Source organism: Lobosporangium transversale (genome assembly GCF_002105155.1).
Source record: "Lobosporangium transversale strain NRRL 3116 chromosome Unknown BCR41scaffold_35, whole genome shotgun sequence".
Taxonomy (NCBI): domain Eukaryota; kingdom Fungi; phylum Mortierellomycota; class Mortierellomycetes; order Mortierellales; family Mortierellaceae; genus Lobosporangium; species Lobosporangium transversale.
This window is the reverse complement of record NW_019029013.1, coordinates 279,131-294,896: the sequence shown is the minus strand read 5'-3', so window position 1 is coordinate 294,896 and position 15,766 is coordinate 279,131. Positions and strand designations below refer to the sequence as shown.

The 15,766-nt window shown below is 42.1% G+C and overlaps 3 protein-coding genes across 3 annotated transcripts; all 3 read left to right on the top strand.

The window, feature by feature from the left end:
* Positions 1-1,975: 1,975 nt before the first annotated feature.
* BCR41DRAFT_358861 (Alpha/Beta hydrolase protein) lies at positions 1,976-3,725 on the top strand. Its single transcript, XM_022025131.1, has 8 exons — positions 1,976-2,320; positions 2,401-2,482; positions 2,605-2,622; positions 2,731-2,883; positions 2,975-3,050; positions 3,152-3,333; positions 3,441-3,547; positions 3,643-3,725. Exons 1-8 carry the CDS (start codon positions 2,005-2,007, stop codon positions 3,699-3,701), a joined length of 993 nt encoding a protein of 330 aa, XP_021878716.1. The 5' UTR covers positions 1,976-2,004; the 3' UTR covers positions 3,702-3,725.
* Positions 3,726-4,575: 850 nt separating this feature from the next.
* On the top strand, positions 4,576-7,584 carry BCR41DRAFT_388433 (kinase-like domain-containing protein; the record flags this gene model as incomplete). The annotated part of the gene is made up of 5 exons (XM_022028000.1): positions 4,576-4,810; positions 4,985-5,067; positions 5,709-5,874; positions 6,009-6,245; positions 6,362-7,584. The coding sequence occupies exons 1-5, from the start codon at positions 4,774-4,776 to the stop codon at positions 7,582-7,584; spliced, it is 1,746 nt and encodes a 581-aa protein (XP_021878715.1). The 5' UTR covers positions 4,576-4,773.
* Positions 7,585-8,455: 871 nt separating this feature from the next.
* BCR41DRAFT_398955 (hypothetical protein) lies at positions 8,456-9,536 on the top strand (the record flags this gene model as incomplete). The annotated part of the gene is made up of 3 exons (XM_022029012.1): positions 8,456-8,521; positions 8,726-8,939; positions 9,397-9,536. 3 exons carry the CDS (start codon positions 8,456-8,458, stop codon positions 9,534-9,536), a joined length of 420 nt encoding a protein of 139 aa, XP_021878714.1.
* Positions 9,537-15,766: the final 6,230 nt, after the last annotated feature.

Genomic DNA, 15,766 nt, shown 5'->3' with positions numbered 1-15,766 from the left:
GACAAAAGAATCATTTCACTTGTCCAAGTGTCTTTTTTTTTCTTTTTTCCTTTTTTTATGCAGTAGGATCCACCTTCATACTTATAGTATACATTTAAGCTTTTATTATATTTTTTTTACAATTTACATCTGCCTACGGCTGTTAGATTCCTAACTTTCATCGTTTTAAATATCCGCTTATTAGTAAAAGCTACTTTCATTTCAAAGGATGATTATCCATTGCTGACACATTTGGACTTTCAGCTTCTTATATTCCATCGTTCATTTTTGCTTTTTTTTTTATCTTTCCATACTCGTAACAGAAACATGATGAAGATCATCGTCAATAAGATTGACAGCTTGTAACCTTACTGTGTATTGCTTTAGCTGAGGGGATATTCAGGAACTCTGTTAAACAAGTCCTGTTGGACGATCAGTCGACTAGTATATATATTTTAAAATACTGTCTTTGAATCAAAAACGATGGGACGAAGTTCATGTGCGCATGCACGTGCTGAAAGGCAAATGTGGCTTGCTCTTCTCTCTCAGGCTGGGACCAAACTTGATATTTTGGCTGCCCCCCATTCTTAAGCTAAATTAAAAGAACTTGATCTCTGGTACTACGGGAGTGCACTAAGAAATGCATTTCATCATCATGATTCATTCGGCATGCACATTCTAATATGACGACCAAACTATGAGCTTCATTCATTCGAGAATGTGAATGGTTAATCTATTTTTATTTCAATTAAAACTATGCCTTCATGTCTTTCAGAAGCATTTGGTGTCCTACTTTTCTACGCTTCCATACTAGGCTTTTATGCTATTTCCCTTCAACTTCTATCTCGTACACGATGGATCTGCAATACAATGTTAATGATGAAGACTATCAATCCCAACTTGATGACTTCAAAGATTTCTGCCCCTCATACTTTGAAAGGTGAACTCACATTGTTTGATGAGAGAATGAATGTTAGTATCACCCGCAATCACGATGGAAACTCGACTTCGCTTTCACAATATATCACTTCGGGTGACTTCGCCAAAACTATAGTGTGCAGATGAGGTCCAGTCGTTCTTGGATGCCGCTCTTCTTGTGGCTATTAGATATAAGTGTCGTCAATTCATACATACTATGGTGTACTAGGAAAGGATCAAAAAAAAAAAAAAAAAAAAAAAGATGGACATCGCTAATTTCGCTTAAATCTTGTAAACCGACTTTTATCGCTATCTAAGTCTCAAGTTGTCATCGAGCAAAGGAACTCAAAGAGAAACGTAGAAACTAATGAGTCTCTGGAGCCTACTTTCAAGATATCAAAAGGCCCATATATTACTAAACACTCCCTTCCAAGCCCTCGTCGACATCTACTAGGGTTTCATTTCCCGATAAAAACCAAAGAAAGTGAAAGAATAGATGTTAAGAGTAGGATGGCATGTGGAAACTGCAGGATTAAGGGTCTTAAGGAAGGCAAGAAGTCCACCTCACGGTCAGAATGGCTTCCTCTTTGCCTGAAAGCAAAGCAGAGTTGCTTTGAGGAATATCACACCAAATAATATTTTGCGTACAAAACACAAGTAAAAAATTAGCCAAATTGCGACCATTTTATTTTCAAAATCAAGATAAAGTTATACATGTATTTGTCGACTGGCAGTTTTCTGTCAACGAAGGAATGTGTCGCCCACTTCCACCCACAAGCGAATGAGATTAGAGCTTTAGGGGGAACGTGACATGATTATCGGGTCGGAGGTTGATTTTATTTGTTACCAATTGATTAGCCGTAATTTGACAGATTGACAGAGGGGGGTGATCCAAGCTGGTCGCCATTCTTGGTTAAACTGACTCAATTGCAAGTCTTTTATCTTGCAAAATACCTGTAATTGACGATAGCACCAGTTTGGATCACTGTCAGAAGGCACAAACTGGGGCTGTTACTCACCATCGTTGCCTTGAAATAATAAAAACAGGTTCGCCCATTCCATTCATCATCCTTTTTTTTTTTTTTTTCTTTTGGTGCATCTGTAGACATGGAGTTGACAACTAACATCGCTTTCCGCTCACGCTTCAATATTGTCCGCCATGTTGTGCAGGCATCAACTCCTTCATTCTCTCTTGCCAGCAACGTCTACAAACCTCTCTTAAATAATAGTGTGGCTGAAGCAAGCAACAAAAGAGATATACCCCCAATCGTGTTTGCTCATGCAAATGGATTTCATAAAGAGACGTGGGAACCGCTTATCTCACGCCTAAATCCTCGCTGGGTACCCGGCGATTTGTATGCATTCGATTGTCGTAATCAAGGCGACAGTGCAATTCTAAACAAGGATGTATTAGAAGATACTTGTGAGTAACAACTAATAATCGATTGTTGATAGTCATGATCGTTCATGGAATGACTTGTTTACTCTTCTTTTCAACGACAGTTGATTGGTATTCATATGCGCACGATATACTGAAGATTGTTGACACCTTTAAACTCAAGAAGCCTATTGGAATTGGACACAGGTAACAGATGAATGATGTATTTTAATAATATTTAACATGTCAGCAGCCCTAACTGCTTTACCTGACGCACTCTTGTAACCGATCCTCTTTTTTTTTTTTTTTTTTTTTTTCCCCACTTTTAGTTTTGGCGCAAGTTCATTGTAAGGACTATTAATTATCTATTGTCTTATACTGCTACACATTAAAATATATTTTGTCACTCACAAGACTTCTAACGAAACGAACATTTCCCACATGTCTCTTTAAAGCGTTTTGGCTGAATTGGAAAGACCGGGCACTTTCTCTGCGATTATAGCCATCGATCCAACGATGTTCCCCAAAATGATTTATATAAACGCTCCACTCGATGATCATCCCATGGCTCAGCTCACGCTCAAGCGTCGCGATTTTTGGAAGAGCAGGTAACAAACAAAAACAATAATTGATGCTATCTAATTTCCTGATAATGCAAAATCTAATTTTTTTTTTTTGTTTATTTGCCTCATTTCAAAGGATGGAAGCCAAAGCCATGTTTTTGGAGAGACGATTCTTCCGAGCATGGCATCCGGAAGCATTGGACATTTATGTTGTAAGAATCCTTTTTTTAGCACTCAATGCATAAATTAATTTAATGATAATCATGCCATTAAAAAAAAAAAATCTCTCTTTTTAATAATGGCTGCTCAACAGGAACATGGGATGTTGGACGTTGTCGACAAAGATGGCTCCCAAGGCATTACACTGAAGTGTCCCAAGTTCCAAGAGGCTGTTACATTTGCTTGCGTGGGAACGGGTCTCTATGATTCCTTTGAGCGACTGAATGAGCTCAATATCCCTATTCATCTCATCTTTGGCGAGAACTCTGAAGTCAAGTAAGGATCTGAATTTTATGTCGCAGATTGAGACTGTCAGACACAATTCAAAGATAAAGACTGACACCTTTTCAATCAATGACTTCCTCTGGGGCCTTCTTTTTTAGTCCAACTGAGCTGGCTAAAATGAAGTTGGCGCAGTGTAAGTTTGGTTCCATGGATATTGTCAAGGATACTGGGCATTTGTTGAACCTGGAGAAACCACAAGAAACTGGTAAGCTGATGATTCCTAGTAGACTAATCGCATTGACGCGCTGTGGTTCGGATGATTATCTAATTTTCTTGTCTATACATGCTCTTTGGATTTAGCTGACTTAATCTCTGCCTTCTTGGAGTCACAGTTTGGGACACCAATGGCTCGACTTTAGATTAGAAATTATATAAAATAAAAGACAAAAGTTTCTAAATCATAAATGAACATGGAGTGATCAGTCTACTAGATGAGTAGTGATGAATAGCAATGAATAGCGGAGAGGTATAGTGATAGTATATATGGCACCTATAGCACAGATAAAATTGCCTCTTTTCTGTTCGTTCACTCGTTTGTTTGGTTCCAATCTTAGGCCATCATTGCTTTTCTTTTCTGATTTATCCTCACTTATTTCCAATCTGGAGTAAAGTCTTCGGTTACAGACGGTTTACTTGACACTGTGCATTACATAGTATGTTGAAGCCAGTATGGATACATATTAATGTATATATATATATATATATTATATATATATTCATGCTTTTGCTCTCTCTCTCACCCAGACCATTGGTCACAGAAACGAAGAGCAGTAGGCGTGCAGGAAGATAAAGATAAAAAAGAGTGTAAGGGTACATGAATACCATGTGTACAGATATTTCTTTTTCCTTTACACTTTTTCCTTGTGAAATCGTGTTCAACAAAACAGGACAGACCATGGCTAGAAGAGCAGCAACAAAGAAAGTAAAAAAGAAAGAGGAAAATACCTGTCCACACACACACATAAACATTTGAAAAAAAAACAACAACAAGTATGCATCTGTAAACACAAGGTTATTGAGAGAGACAAATTAGGTTTAAGCTCATGCGCTTTGTCTTTAGTTTAAATCACGACTTTTTTTTTGTCTTTTGTGCAGTTGGTTGGTTCCTTTTTGTGTTCATTGTCTCCACCCAATTCTTTGTGCGCGTTTCCCGCCTTTGGTCATTCTTCAACCGAAAAAGAAAAAAGCTCTTACTTTTTTTTTTTTTTTTTTTTTTTTTGCCAAGGACCCTTGTCTTCTCTCATTCCTTCTTTCCTTTTCCTTCCTTCTCTTCCTGGCCTCTTTGGTTCTTCCATCCCTATCCTTTCTTTTTGTATGCGTCTGTCTGTGTGGATTCACTCGTCATCCACATAGAACCTCAACTCACCCACCCATCCCCTCCATTACTCCACAACTGCCGGAATCCCTTTTCCCATCCATTATTTTCACAACATGAATCCTTCACCCGATTCCTCATTTCCTGGCATCGGTAAGGAAGAAACTCAATCAACTCCTCTATTGGTCTCTCTCTCTCTCTCTCCTTTTCTATCTCTAGCTTTTTTTTTTTTTTTTTTTTTTTTTGGCGGAAACAACCCTCAAACTTACCATTGCCTTTTTTTTTTTTTCTTTTTTTACACTATAATTTACCGACTACCCCATGTAGCCCACTATACATTCCTAAAGCGATTAGGACAAGGACGGTTCTGTATCGTCCATCTTGCTCGGCATTTTTATACGGAAAAGCTGGTAAGAAATCAACCATCTATATCTATACACAACACTCTGCATCTCTATTTATTGCCATTACCTTCATGCATCTGTATTTGTACTTGCTACACGGAAGATAGCATGCATAGAGTTGCCAGTTGGTGCGCTCTCAAAAAAAAAAAAAAAAAAAAAAAGCCAGCCTTTTTTTTTAATGACGAAAAGATCGGACATTGGAGAGCCTATTTTAGCACTGGCATGCATTCCTACAATTGAAAAAAAAAAAAAAAAAAAAAAAAAGAGTTACCGGCTCCGATGCAAGGGGTTGAACAGCAACTGCGTGATGAAATAAAACAAGACGCACATGCTGACCCTGGACACAGGCTTATACCCCCTATTCACATCTCCAACCTTGTTGATCTTGGAACCTGTAAGCATGTCATCGACCCACACTTTTTTTTTTTTTGCAAATCACATTACCTCAAAGCCCCTGGATCCAGACAACTTCCCTCTCGTTCTTAATTGAGCCTTTCACCAAAACTCCTCCCTCTAACAACTATCCTTCTTTCTTTGGACGTCAATACTGTACCGCAACTCCATGTATGAGATAGCATGATATATACAGTAATATTTTCTATCTTTATTAATGTAATTCTCATTGTTGGCGATAATGGGTCGTATAGTATGCGGTCAAGGTTATAGACAAACAAGCACACAAGCCCGATATCCTGCTGCGATTACGACGAGAGATTGAACTCATGGAGTCTCTCGACCATTCTAACATTGTAAAGCTGCACGAAGTCATTGAGACTCAATTCACTATATACGTCTGTATGGAATATGTAGAAGGTAATACTAGACAAAAAGAGCAACTTGCATGCTTTATCAATGTTACATATACATCACTGGTATCCCTTCTCAACATTAACCTGACATTCCATGATTTTTTTTTTTTTTTTTTTTTTTTTTTGCTCTCATTCTAGGCTGCAGCTTGGAGCAATATCTTAGGAGACAGGAAAATGGAAAGCTCAGTGAGGCCGAGGCGCGTAGAATCATACGTGAACTTGCAAGCGCAATCTCCCATTGCCACTCGCGCTTTGTAGTCCATCGAGATATTAAACCCGCCAACATTCTCGTCACCGTTAATGGTAAAGTCATGTTGATTGACTTTGGCTTAGGCAACACCTTCTCTTTCCGATCACGACTTAACACCATCTGTGGTAAGCTTACATTTATATAAATAACCGATGATTTGATGATCCCTGTAGATTTTAACGTCGATTGCTTTGAATGCTAAATCTTTTTCTACTTTATACGTGATTGTCTGGATATAAAGGTTCATTGCCATATTACTCCCCTGAGATCGCTCGTGGATCCAGCTATACAGGACCCGAGATCGACATTTGGTGTCTAGGCGTCGTACTATATAGGATGACAGTTGGGCGAGATCCCTTTGTAGGTGCGACGAAACGCGAGGTCAAATTGCAGATTACTCAGGAAGGTTTCCAGCCTCCATCATTCCTTAGTCTTGGCTTGCAAAATACCCTTCGCACACTTTTAGCGGCCGAGAGTTCACAGCGACGTAGCCTGTCGATCCTCGACAACGACCAATGGCTCTATGAGGACATTGCTCATAAAACAAAGCAATACCAATCTGAATCACAGCACCAACAGCAATCCCAACAAAAACCGCCATCCTTAGCAGAAGGCCGTACTATGTCCGAAAACAGTCGATGGAGTGGAACAACGCTAGTGCGCCAAGGCTCCAAAACGACAACAATGACCGTAGCAACCGTAGCAACCGTAGCAACAACAGCAGGAACAGAGGCAACCACAAAAAAAAAGCGTCAATCTCTCACAGAGAGTTGTTATTACCATGGCAAGACTGGAGGCTCCCTGTTTGGAAACCGCTCACTTTTGGCTGATACACTCGGTGCAGGTGTGTGGATGGTGGACAAGGCTCAACCTCGATTCCGGAAAAACAGGATCCGGGTTATTCCCCAGCATGGAGCTCGTAGTGATATGCTGTTTCAACAGGATGTGGATTTAAGTCTGCTTCAATTCTTGATGCCGATCTTGAGAGCCTGTAACGTGTCCTATTACTTGCATTCTACATCACGGATCCTTTGCGGCACCAGCTTTCCTAAAGATGATTTCTCTAATAGTGGCAATGGCAGTGGTAATAGCGGTAGTGGGTGCGAAGATGGTGCTATTGCTACCGGAGGCGCTAGTGGAGATGGCATTGGCCAGAGTCATAGTCATGGTGGATTATTGTTGCAAAAGCTGATTTATCAGCTGGGGGCGGCTATGACTGGCGGAGGGTCGACTTTGTTTCAATCATCTACTAAGCAATGTGGCCTGAGATGTGGGGTATTCTCGATCGACATTATTAAGAAGACAAACAAGAGAGGATCTGGTGCAGCGTATGGCGCAGGGCATGTCTTGGTGATCAAACGATTGTTTGGATCGTCCATGACCGTTCAATATTTCAAGAAACAGTTCCTCTATCATGCCTCGCCTCGTAACGCCGCTGCTAGAACTGCCATTTCACTCAACTGAAAAAAAAAAAAAAAAAAAAAAAGAAAAAGCAAGTCGACATGATCTATCGCGCTACTCTTGGGCTTTTTATTATTACTATTACTATTATTATTATTATTTATTTATCTAATATCCTTTACTTTATGCATAATTTTGCTTCATATATAATCCCTATACCAGATTTACACGTAATTCACATCCACTTATTCACAAAAGTCTAGTAATATGTAGTTGTATAATATAATCGTAATCACATCTCACATCTTCAAAAAAAAAAAAGACATGTTCCTTGTACTTTGAAGCATCCATAAAAAGAGAAACGCGCTTTTAAGCGCGTAATTAGTCTTGTCACGTTCATTTTACTAGGCCATCTTCAAGCATTGCCTTTCTATTATTAACAGAAGTCCATATATAAGGGAATATGGCTCGCTGGGCCATTCCTAGTTTTTTTTTTTTTGCTACATCTGATTTTTGTCAGAAATATCTTGGTACCAGATCCCATATCACATAAGTAGCACTATTGCCTCCTCTGTGAGCAATTGCGCGGATTTCACGTCCATTAAACTAGATTGCCTCTTTCCGAACCCTAGCCAGCTCAGACCTTGGATTTGAACTTATCCTTTCTTGAATTTGAACTTATCCTTTCTTGAATTTGACTGATACGATCAGGTTCATAAAAGTCAGAGGGTCGAGCGGGGGTGTGCATCGACCTTTTCCTTCATTGTTCTAACTGCTTTTGGGTTACTTGGTCGGTCTTTCTTTTGTATCAAGACTATTCTCAACTCCTTGCAGCTAGAAAAACCCACATCCGTTCCGCATGTGGTCCTGTATATATTGTGGTGCCGCTTTAGTTGCGATTTATTAATTATTTGCATTTGTAACACTGTCAAATATGAACGGTTTGCTTAACATAATTCTTGTAATTGAACAGGACGACGAAAAGGAGGAAAAAAAGCTAGTAATCTCATTTTTCGGCGAAGGGCTCTGCGCTTAGCCCGTCGTTGTCTATCCTCATCAATTCAGTCATTTAAAGACAGTATTTTAATATATTTTCTCGCGAGGATGGATATGAATATAAAACCCGTCCTGACAAATCAGATCTACATCTCTAGTTTTATCACTCTACAGCCCTTTAGTACTTCATTTCTATCCTTTTGAAAAGCATCTTCGCAATGTTCATATTATCCACAAGGCGATTCCTTCTACCGTATTGGGCCCACAGGCACATATCCCGAATCCGGCCAATCCTGTCGACCAAGCTTTAGATCCTCCAGGTACACAGCAAGGAAGCGTTGCTGCCGCTGTTTCCGTCGCCGTTGCTGTCCCTGCCGTGGCTGTTCCCGCGGTTGCTCACCCTATCGAAACCCCAGACAACGGTGTAGCTGTATCAATGAATTCATTATTTTATATAATGGAGCCCGAGTTAATAGATGACTAAGGCTGGTAGTAGCGCCGCGTAGTCTTTTGATAAGAGAAAGAACAATTCTTGAAGCGCTAACTCGAGCCTGGATGTAGTATAGCTCTTCCTAGACAGCCCGACAGCGTCACGTCTCGAGCCGTAGGCTTGATGAATAGATTACACCTTTTTCGATTTTTAGCATGTCTAGATTAAATGACTTTGGCGAAGCAAATTAATGAATTCTTCTCTTCAAAATACACAAAATGCATCCGCGCATACCAGTAAAAAGCCATCCACATACACCTTCTCTCAGATTACTCACAGAAACCTAAGCAGCTTCATGAATCTTCATCCTATTCCTGAGGCTCCCCAAGCACTATCACTACTGACATCGATGACGAAAATTCTTTAATCTCTAAATCCATATAAATAAGTGCCTATCACAGAGTGTTCTAACGAGACGTGGATGCAGGTTATTCTTCACGATAATCGCCTTGGACATAAGTCCTTTGGGCAGACTTGGATCGTATATTCGACTGAAATGGCACTTCGTGCTGAGCTACTGGATTCTTAGGTTGGCTGGCTATGAGGAGACTACGATCATTGATATGTTAATAACTTAGATACCCTCGCACAGTTTGCCTCATACCCCCCACAATAGCTTCTTTTCAGCAATATTCAAACCATTACAGCTACTTATGGTACTGACTCGAGCCAAAACAGAAGCCTCCATACATGTTTGTCCTCTTCCGCTCCTGCTAACGCGGTCATCACTACCACTACACTACAATTACTACAGCCACTACTACTACTGCTTCCGTAGTATCCTCACCATGATCGAATAGGGGGCCTCTAGTTTATAAGCATAGACTTGCGGTAGCCTTAGCATCCATCTTTGGCTTACAGGGCTATAGGGTTCTTTTAGTAGCCATCTGTCATTGACCCCACACAAAACTCAATCGATACTTTGATTCTGAGGGCCTCCATTTTGGTTTAAATTTTAGATAAAGTCTACTTTAATGGGATGGAAAAATAATTGGATTTATGTCTATAGCCGCTTTCGAGAACAAAAACCTTCCAGTCGTTAAAATTGAAATGAGCGGTATATATCAATATTTTCATGTAAATGGTCTATCAAAATGTATAAAAAAAACTTGCATTTTCACTCTTTTTTTCTAGAGCAAGAGATGCTCATGAGAAGCCGCCTCTGGGCCTATCTTCATCTATTTCGCCTGTTTTGGTTATCATCAATGAAAATACAATACTTCTGCTGCGATCGTGTTGGCTCCCTTGTATTCCTGAGCTGGTTAACCCGATCTTGCAAAGTGCCCAGGTTTAAATTAGCTCTACGCTGTAGCGCCTCCAGTCGCTTCCTCAACTCCTCTGTATCCACATTTATCTAGAATCCTACTACAGTCGCAGACATTGTAGTTGAGGAAGCCGCCATCGCGGCTCTTTCTATCGTCAATCTATGCCTAGCTTCCCTCCTAGAGACAAGCGGGGAAGGAAAGGTGATGCTCTATTTGCATAGCCTATACTACTGCTTATTATACTGCTCCTCACACCGGCTGCCACGCTTGCTGTTGTGTCGATTGGCGTGTTAGTTGCTACTTTGATTGCCATGTTGGTTGGCATAGTCTGATGTTGCGTAGCTCGAATAGCTAGCGCTTACAAACAATACAAAAAAAAAACTACTCAATCGCATTTTCTGATGAAGGATCCATACTTCAAGTTTTACACGGCAGGTACATACAAGATGCAAGTAAACAGTCAAGACCGAAAAACTGAACGCTTTAGAGCCGCTGCCCTTGCTACGTTCCAGTGCATCCAGCTATATGGCGCTGGCCCTCAGCGGAAGCACAAAGACAAAAAGATCGACAAAATTAAATGTAGACTTGATATATCTGCACACACTTTTGAGATACTGGTCCAACTCAAGCCATAAGGACGCCACTGCCATTGTCATAATGCCGACTAACAAAATCCCTGTCATTGAGGAGTCAATGTCTCAGGCGGGAAATTGGTACTTACGGTAGATGGGAGGTAATCCATTCACCTGGACACCCTATATGGACTGTACTCCTGTGGTGACAGACGCTGACTGGCCGGTCTTTGGTCTAGCCCTCAAAGTCCTGCTGAGCTCCATATACAATCGACTTCATAGCTATAAGCTCGCATACTGGATATACAGCATCCTCTGGGAGTTTCCAAGCCTGGATATAATATTCTCCTATGACAATGTACCGTGTCATGCACGAACATGCGCATCTCAATATACAACTGAAAGCCATTCACAGACATCATCTTCTCAAACCACTCTCAGAAATCGAGCCAACCTCATTAACCTTCATTCTATCCTCAAAACCCTCCAGATATTCTCAGAGCTATCAGCAATTACAGACTCTCTGATTACTATAAAATATGCATGAATGCATAGCACAGAATGCTCTAACGAGGCGCTAGTGTAGGCCAGACTTCACGAGTTTGAATATATGTCCAGCTGAAACAATACTTATTACTGGCCTGCTGGGTTGGTCGTCTACGAAGAGTTAGTATGTGAATAACTCGGACAATAATCTTCGGATTGTAAATATATTTAACATTGGAAAGGAGGAAAAGATGCCGCTGTCTCTTATTCTTACTCTCATTTCATTCTGTCTTTCCAATAATCAATTCATCCATCTATCCTATTATTTACTACGTCGCAGGCCACTGTTTTTGAGAACAGGTCGGTCGCCAACCGCTATCCCGATAGAATTGATTCTAGAAAATAAGGAGCAAGTAGCTGCCACGCCAGCCACCTTTGGGAATAAGGATTCTTTTTTTTTTTTAACAATTTATCTCTCTAACCGAACAACGCTATAAAACTGAAGAACTATCTAGTCCAGAATGTACTTGATGTCCCATCCTCCGAAGAGGAATGCTTTACAGTCGCCATAAGTCTCGTCACATTCTCTCGGTATGCCCTCTGGGTGGTGCGCGACTATTACCACAGCTCATCACCGTGTTTAACGTCGAAAACATACAGTTACAGGAAAGGAATCATCCTCGTCCTTTCCATGGTTGTCAACCGCGGCTGTCCTAACAAGGTCTACAACAGAACCTTGTCTGCGGCGGGTGGGTTTAACGTAGGTCTTGGACAGCGCCTGTAGTGATGCGCATCCATTGCCGTACTACAATGACAAAACCCTTCTACTGTCATAAAGCCATATCCGTTGCTCCAGTCACTTCTTGGTCCAGTGTGTGGCACACGCTTCTGCCTCGGCCCCACACCTCGGCCCTTCTCCTTGGCGATGGCTTTCTTACAGGGTGGATTTCAAGTCAACTCTGTAGCCTGCTGCTCAAGGTAGCCAACGAACTCGTGAATCACTTTATGAGCGATAGAACGCGCTGTGTGGAACAGAGGACCCCATTCGTTGATCAAACTGAGCGGTATAATGCCTCAGTAGAGATCGCTGAGACGCCACTTGAGATCAGGAGCACGACCGATTTTGTTGCCTGTGCTTATAATCATACTCCACTAATGCATGAAAGTCCTTGTAAATGCACGTCTTGATCAGGGCTGACCCATCTCAGGCTTGCGTTCTTGTGGCCCTTGTTGTATTTGGTGATGGCCGCAAGGCTCTAGCGACCTATGCGCAGCAGAGCCTCCTTCCAAATGTTACTATGGCTCTCACCAAGGGTGCTACAAGCCCATACATGGTTGTTATCTTCGTCTTCAGCCTCACAGACACAGCAAACTCGATCTGGATAAAGAAGGGGTTGTCTAGCTTGCATGAAGTTGAGGATGGGCAGTATACTATGTAACTTCTTGCTATGGTGGCATCCTGGCTGCGGCATCCTTGACATTACTGTAGAAAAGATGCACAGGGCGTTTATTATGGATATGGCCCAGCGTTGATCGCCACTCCACACCGTCAAGGTCACAGATCGCTCTTTTTGTGCGCCATTGGGCTGTCCATGCTTGATGCCATTGAACGGTGGTTTGCTGCTTGAGAAGTTGACGGAGGTCTTGTTCAACCAATTGGCCTTGAAAGTGTGTAAAGTGCTGGATCTCAGATTGAGCACTGAGATCGACTTTCCAAGGTACAGAAGGCACTCTAGCTGCTCTAGTAGCCACTATATCATTGTAAATACAAATCAAATAAGCTATTAAACAGGCTACTCTAGACCTTTTGAATAGCAAATGAGTGGGCAAACACATTACCAGCGTTGTTACTATGACCACGGATCCGCTTTACCTCAACTGAACCCGGTCTGTCGCTGACGAGTTGGTAAACTACTGCTCAAACCTCAGCATAATTGCATCGAAGACGTTCCCTAGGCAATGTATGATGCCGAGGTTTAACAAGTTGTTGATATTGGATCACAACTGCCTGGTTGTCGAGCTACACACAAATATCTTGACTAGGATAGCAGCAAGCAGGCCCATGAGCTCCGCTTTAGCAGACAAAGCAAACCTATTAGTCCGGCCTTGCACTGCGGTAGCCACCGCTTGAGACCTGTCAACGACACCGAAAGCCATAGTGACATCGGCAGAACCAGTCTTTATCATGAACCCATCCGAGGAGAGGACACGTGGAGTTTTTTTTTTTTTTTTTTTTTTTTTTAATAACAAGAACCCACGAGGTCATGTAGAATTTATTTAGATGTTAGCTCTATAAATGGGTTGCCCTATTACTGGGGTCGCAAATAAAGCGGTATCCAATAATCGACCGAAGCCGCGTCGTCATACTGCCACAGTACAACACCCTGTTCATAAACCACATCAGCATTGAGTAGACTTCCTTGGTCCCTGGGACCTGTGGCGCGGCTCTGCTCCCCACTTGGCCTGTTCTGCGTAAAGGTCGGTCATCCTTTAGCCACAGTCCTCAGTCATCAAAATTTTGCAACTTCCCAGGCGCTCCATAGCCGCCAATTTCACCTGCTGTCGGTAGCTTACCGCCACCTGCCGGTCTGCCTCAGTCCTGATCGCCTTCATGTCTGCTGTTCGCCGTTGCCCCTGGTGAGAGCCAAAGAATTCACCTCTGCTACGTCTATGCCTCCTAACACAGTTGCGTCCTCTGGCGCGTGAGATGTTTTCTGCGTGTGGCAAGTCAAGGAGATCAAACCTGTTTTTATTGTTGCCAGGTGGAAGCCTTTTATTAAAGCCCTGCCACGACCGCCACACAATATTCTGACCTTATGAATAAAAATGGAAGTACCCCTGAGATGCACCCCCAAGCCTCGGTACATAATAGCACGTTTGCTCACAGAGGTGATGCCATTGTCTCTTTCCCAGTTGACGATGGCTTTGCAGCGTCTGTTTCAGATCTCAATCCTTCCGATTTCCTCGATAGCTTTGGTAAATCTGCAAACCACATATTTTGCAATGCATGCGATTGTCTTAAAAGTATCTTTCCAATTCTTGACCATGTCTTTCGGCACCAATCCATGGTAAAGGTCTTGGACTGTCCTGATGGCTCTCTCACCCTCGTCATCTTCATCCTCTTCGTCGTCGTAATACAATTCGCCCGCCTGTCGAATTGCAGCAGCTCCTCTGTACACGGCTTCCAATGACGCCCATATCGCCTCTTCGCTTGCTGGTATGGACGTAGGTCCCTTGCCAATCTGTTTCTGTCCTGGTGCTACTGCCATACTGTCTACATAGACTGTTGTTGGTACATTCCTTGGACTAATAAGTGTTGCTGCGAATAGACCTGCCAGTTCTGCCTTGGATGAGGCATAGCCATCAACTTTTCCAGATATTACTGTTGTGTATTCGTCCACGTTCTCCTGCGCAACAACTCCAAAAGCCATCCGCGTTGAGTCCTTTCCTGCATTCTCCAACGATCCATCAGAGAATAAAGAGACTCTTCCCCTTCCTACTAACCTTTCTCTTTGCCTTAGATCTTTGCCTTAGAGTGCTTTCCATGACATCTTGTGGTATCACGGCTCCAGTGTGATCTGCTAGTCCTGGGCTAACGTTCGCTTGAGGTGCTTTATTGCTCACTGTCGGAACAGAATCCAATTCCTCTTGTGCCATCCTACGTAGCCGTCTGTCGAGGGCCTCTTCGTTGAGCTCACTTCGTCCTCGTACTTGGTGTGCAGCTGTGCCCTTCTTGAACGTTTGGCTGCTTCTCGTCGTCTGTCACGAACAGCAAGCAATGTCTAGCTCATGAATTGATGAATGACTTTTGTCTGATTCGAATCTGAAAAAGATCACGTGTGCTTGATTAATTTGTTCCGCTCATTTCCTTCACTCATTCCTCCATGCATAGTTTGCCTGTCAAGCCAAGTCGCGTCTCCTAGTTTTCTAGCTCCGTGAATAGCTCCAAGGATTCTAGAAGAGCTATAAACCAATAACCAAGGCTTATAGTGCCAAGGAACCTTGAAATAAGATTGCACCAGATATCTTCCTCGGATCCTGTGTATTAAGTTAACTCAACACTTGAAGTTCCGCATATGGTAAAAGTCCTTAGGAAATATTTGAGTAAGCTTTATTTAGAGTTCTTGAAGCGCGTCTCCGCTTCAGTCAAACAAGTATAAATATGATAGATTTGTAACATAGTAAACCTCAGTCTGCAATAAAACTATTCGTGAATCCATTCTAGTTCTCAGCTCATTATCATTCTTGTTATTCATTCACTTACCTTTCCTTGCAAACCCTTTGTCAGTCCTTGACATCGTCTTTGTTCTTGGTGGAGTACTCTCTCTTGGGCTTCCCTGCAAGCTTCCCTACGGGCTGCTTCCTGCTGTGCTCGAGCCCTTTCGTACCTCTTGCGAGCTGCTTCCTGCTTAGCTCGGACCCATTTGTACCGACAC

Excerpts from the sequence above, each read along its gene's own strand:
- BCR41DRAFT_358861 (XM_022025131.1), top strand. The coding sequence starts at position 2,005 with ATGGAGTTGACAACTAACATCGCTTTCCGCTCACGCTTCAATATTGTC. Across the intron at positions 3,051-3,151 it reads AAGCATTGGACATTTATGTT|GAACATGGGATGTTGGACGT; the intron begins GTAAGAATCCTT and ends GCTGCTCAACAG. Across the intron at positions 3,334-3,440 it reads GGCGAGAACTCTGAAGTCAA|TCCAACTGAGCTGGCTAAAA; the intron begins GTAAGGATCTGA and ends CTTCTTTTTTAG.